The 5,000-nt window shown below is 35.4% G+C and overlaps 1 protein-coding gene across 1 annotated transcript in view; it reads left to right on the top strand.

Annotated features, from left to right (window-relative positions):
• The window catches only part of LOC135226670 (uncharacterized), a 126,324-nt gene that overhangs the window by 20,248 nt on the left and 101,076 nt on the right, over nucleotides 1–5,000 (top strand). The window contains exons 10-11 of the mRNA XM_064266380.1: nucleotides 2,851–2,925; nucleotides 3,075–3,391. Of these exons, the coding sequence (XP_064122450.1) occupies nucleotides 2,851–2,925; nucleotides 3,075–3,391 (392 nt within the window). The remainder of the gene's footprint in view (nucleotides 1–2,850; nucleotides 2,926–3,074; nucleotides 3,392–5,000) is intronic.

Raw genomic sequence — 5,000 nt, forward strand, 5'->3', positions numbered from 1 at the left:
ATTTTTGATTTACTTGTCCAACAGATTTTAAAAATCTAGGTACAATATCACTACTAAATGTTGTAAGAAAATGTATATCAAACTAGTACGAAAAAGGTGAAAATTTTAATGTATTTTGGAGGGCTAAAAATCATAAAGATAGAAGGGTCTAAAGGTCACCAATGAACTACAGAGTGAAAGGTCAGGTCATGGGCACATGTTTGGTGACCAACCAGTCTTCACCCACCTTGGCAGCAGGGGAACCAGGGAGATGGCTGCTGATAATGTAGTAGCTAGATTAATGTGCTACCCCCAGTACCTAATCTCCACCTCACATAGACACCAAAGTTGAGTGCACAGTTAGAATCTATTAAGCCTTTATCAGAGCCTTGTAGATTAGACCACTTAATTGGGAAATCACTGAGTTCACTGAGTTAGAGAAATGAAAATTCCTAAATAAAACAAATCTTGTACGATATAACATATCTCCCACGACTGGACTGTAGGGAGAGGGTTGGAGTCAGGAAGGGCATATGTGCTCAAAACATCTGGCCAAACGGATTATGAAATGAGCTGTCCCGTGAGTGTTAGGAACATCTGGTAAAGGCTCATTAAAAGCAGCGACCCCGACTGGGGATTAAGCTGAGAAGAAACAGAGGTCGAAATACAAACAATGAAATACCAGTTTTAGTATAAAAAGTCCTTTTTTTGTTGGATTCAGACTCATTTAATCTTACCAGTAACTTGGATAAGATATTAATGGTTCTAAAAAGCCTGGCGTGAATTTCTAGACTCGGCCAAACCAACAGAAACCTATTATGTATGTCTTATTACCGAGAGAGAATTCTTCAATCTTACTATTAATACTATAATACAAGATCATTGTTTTTGGAGGTTAGCTGGAATATTGATTATGAGGTCAACTAATAAATTAGCTAATGTTATCGGTAAGTACAAAATGACCTATTTGGCATAAATATGCACAAATTGTTACCTCGATAATGCTGAGAGTCTACAGGATTCTAACAATGCTGGGATGAATATAAAGGGCAAAAAATATCTGTAGTTCTATTGAAAGCAGAGAAAGAAGTGACATGACAAATCATCGTTATTATACGGGATAATTATGACGTATGCTAACACACTTTTCCATTCTAGTATCCTATTGTACAGGTAAGGGAACAACCAGTTGTATTGTACTTCAAGGGAATTAATCAAATGTTAATAATATTTTAAAATATTTTCTCTTGGTTAAAGGCATTTTTATGCAGAGATCATGATAGCTACATAGATCTTAGAAGAGGACAGTCTCTCTCTCTCTCTCCTCTCTCTCTCTCTCTCTCTCTCTCTCTCTCTCGTGGGGGTTAGTGCCGTCAGTGCACCCCACTTGGTGCATTGTGGGCATTACTAAAGGGTGTTTGAAGAGGTCCTTCTGCCCTTAGCTGCAGCCAATTTTTAGCCTTTTACTTTGCCTCCATACCTGATCCTTTCTTCAATCTTGTTGTCCACCCTTTCTGGCCTTAACTTCTCAGTGCAAATGTAGGGGTTTCTCTCAGTCGAGACTTCAAGTCCTTGTACTTCACCTTTAATTTATGGATATTCACTGCTGTCCAACCACCACACCTTTTCTGGACTGTCGTAAGTGCATGATAGTCTAAAATGTCATGAAATTGATCAAACACCACAAACGAGAAAGTGATTTAAGAAGATATGAAGCACATATGCATGATCTTAAAACGCCTATGAGAAAATATGGATTATATACGTTTTCAAAAATATTCTACAGGAATATACGGATTATATGCAGGTTTTTTAATAAATCTGTTAGATCATTCGGGTTATATATATGGTTCCCAATAAGTGTATAAGAAAATATGGGTTATATGCATGCTTGAAAAAAATTCTAAAATAATACATTGATTGTATACATTCCTCTTAAAAAGTCTGTGAGAAAATATGGGTTTTATACATGTTTCTTAAAAAGTCTATAAGATAATATGGATTATATATATATGTTTCTTAAAAAGTCTATGTAAGAATACGGATTATATACATGTATCTTAAAAAGTCTGAGAGAGAATATGGGTTATATACATGCTTTTTAAAATGTCTATGAGAGAATATGGATTATATACATTTTTCTCAAAAATCTATGAGAAAATACGGATTATATATACATGCTTCCCAATCAGTCTATAAGAGCATATGGGGTTATATACATGCCTCTTAAAAAGTTTACAAGAAAATACAGATTATATACACGCTTCTTAATAAACGCCACTAATGTACGAACAGCCACAAAAAGCCAGCCCAGACTGACATTGCGACGTTCGTTTAACCTGACATTGAAACCAGTTGTTGGCTAAACAATTTTACGACCTTCACCCTGCCGTCTATTCTTTTTTTTCTCTAAACGGTTTGGAAACCTGCTGCATTGTGGGTATAAAGGTCACTAAACATTTGGGCGTTAACTTGAGTATATAATGGAGATCGTTTTCAAGAGCTGCGTCAGTTGGTGGCGAGGTAAATAAACACTCAAGATGAATTTTAAGGTAAGGGAAATGTGTATTCCTCAGTTGTACCGAATTTAGGATAGACGTTCATGTTATATTTTAACTTTCTTACCTAAGGTCATATATATATATATATATATATATATATATATATATATATATATATATATATATATATATATATATATATATATATATATATAACATATATACATAATTCAACCATTCTTGCCTCCCAGTCTACCTTCATCAGAAGACCAGAAATCCCACTAAAGTTATTATAAATATAAGTATTTAGGTTAAAAGCTCAACCTTTTTTTTATACATGTAATCCTAAACAATCCTATTTAAACCCCAGATCCTATCCGTCTTGGGCCTGGTGGCTATGACCATGGTGTACGCAAGACCAGCTCCTGACGCCGAGGAATCCGAGGTATTAATAAATATAAAATATTATCAAAGATTTTGACCTCAAGTCGATTTTCTTAAATAGAATATTTCGTTTGTTATGTATATAAATTCCAAAGAGAAGGATTATATATATTTTCTTTTATTAAAAGGATCATTTCAACCCCATTCCAGGAGTCCTCGGAGGAATCTTACGAGTCCTACGAATCCAGCGAGGCCCGTTACAGCTTCAACTGGGTCGTGAGCGACTCCTCCTCCGAAAACGACTTCGGACACGAGGAATCCCGCGACGGAGACAACACTCAGGGGTCGTACTTCGTCCACCTTCCCGACGGGCGCCTCCAGACCGTCAAGTATTACGTCGAGGGCGACTCAGGCTACGTGGCTGAGGTCACTTACGAGGGCGAGGCCCAGTACCCCGAATCGAACGAATCCGAATCCGAGTCCGAATCAGAGGAATCGGACGAGTCAGACGAAGACGAAGAATCGAAATAGATTTGTTTTTGTTATTATTTATATCTGGTCAGTAAATAGTGTTAAGGTTCTTCAAATGGTAATAAATTCGAATATATTTATTTACTGTGATTTATTTGTGTTATTGACCATGGAAATTTATACACACACACACACATATATATATACATATATATATATGTATATAGGTATATATATATTATATATATTATATATATATATATATATATATATATATATATATATATATATATATATATATATATATGAGGCAAAGCCTAATTTAAACTTCTCTCATATATGAATATTTGTTTCTGTGGACTAAGGTTTATATCCATTCATTCCTGATATATGTATAATATATGTATAAAGATATATATTTATAAATATGTTAATAAATATAAAGATAGACACATATACATTAAAAGATATATGTATATATATATATATATATATATATATATATATTTATATATATATATATATATATATATATATATACTATATATATATATATATATATATATATATATATACACATCAGAGATGCATTGATCATAAATATGCAAAGGACAGTCACGCCATTTCTTAGACAGTTATACTATAATGAACCAAAATATTTCTACAAAAAGCAGCTATAAAGAAACTTAAAAGGTACCTGGAACCGACAGATAAATAGATAAATTACCCATAATTACAGAAAAAACTAAAAAACTAATTCAAATGTCTCATACGTAATTGTATGATATAAACATATACCTAGCACAACTAGCAGGATTACGCTCTTGTATTTTCTGGCTGAGCGAGCAAGATAATTATATATATCCAAAGGTTTACACGAGAGAGAGAGAGAGAGAGAGAGAGAGAGAGAGAGAGAGAGAGAGATCCTTGGGGTCATCTTTTACTGTTTACCTTCGTCTCCGGCAATTGGCCATTTCTTAGTCAACTTTTGCTACTGTACCCAGCGGTTCAACTACAGGTTTTTTCTGTAATCGGTATAAATAGACGGTTCATGTGAGGGAATTGGCCAGCTCTGATCTCTCTCTCTCTCTCTCTCTCTCTCTCTCTCTCTCTCTCTCTCTCTCTCCAGGAAAAAATTCAGTTAATCAAGTAATAACTCATTTGATCTAGTAATGAATCTCTCTCTCTCTCTCTCTCTCTCTCTCTCTCTCTCTCTCTCTCTCTCTTTGACACACACACACATAAGCTTGCTAGTTATCTCCATCCCTCTCTCCCTCTTACTCTCGCCAGAAATACTTCAATCTCTCTCCCTCTCTCCCTGGAAAAACTTTAATCTCTCTCTCTCTCTCTCTCTCTCTCTTCTCTCTCTCTCTCTCTAGCTAGGAAATTATCAATCATTTACCCCCGCCCTCTCTCTCTCTCTCTCTCTCCTGAAAACTTAAATCTCTCTCTCTCTCTCTATCCACCTTTCTCTCTAGCTAGGAACTTAGAAATCATTTGCAACCGCCACCCCCACCCACCTCTCTCTCTCTCTCTCTCTCTTCTCGAAATTGATTGCAGTTCACATCACTCCTGCTTGTCTGTGCTATCCTACTGCAAATCCTTGACTTGTTATTCACCAGGCAAGCAACCTTTCATAACATACCTTCCCAGATTTATGACTGA

The sequence above is a fragment of the Macrobrachium nipponense genome, chromosome 15, assembly GCF_015104395.2.
Source record: "Macrobrachium nipponense isolate FS-2020 chromosome 15, ASM1510439v2, whole genome shotgun sequence".
NCBI lineage: Eukaryota > Metazoa > Arthropoda > Malacostraca > Decapoda > Palaemonidae > Macrobrachium > Macrobrachium nipponense.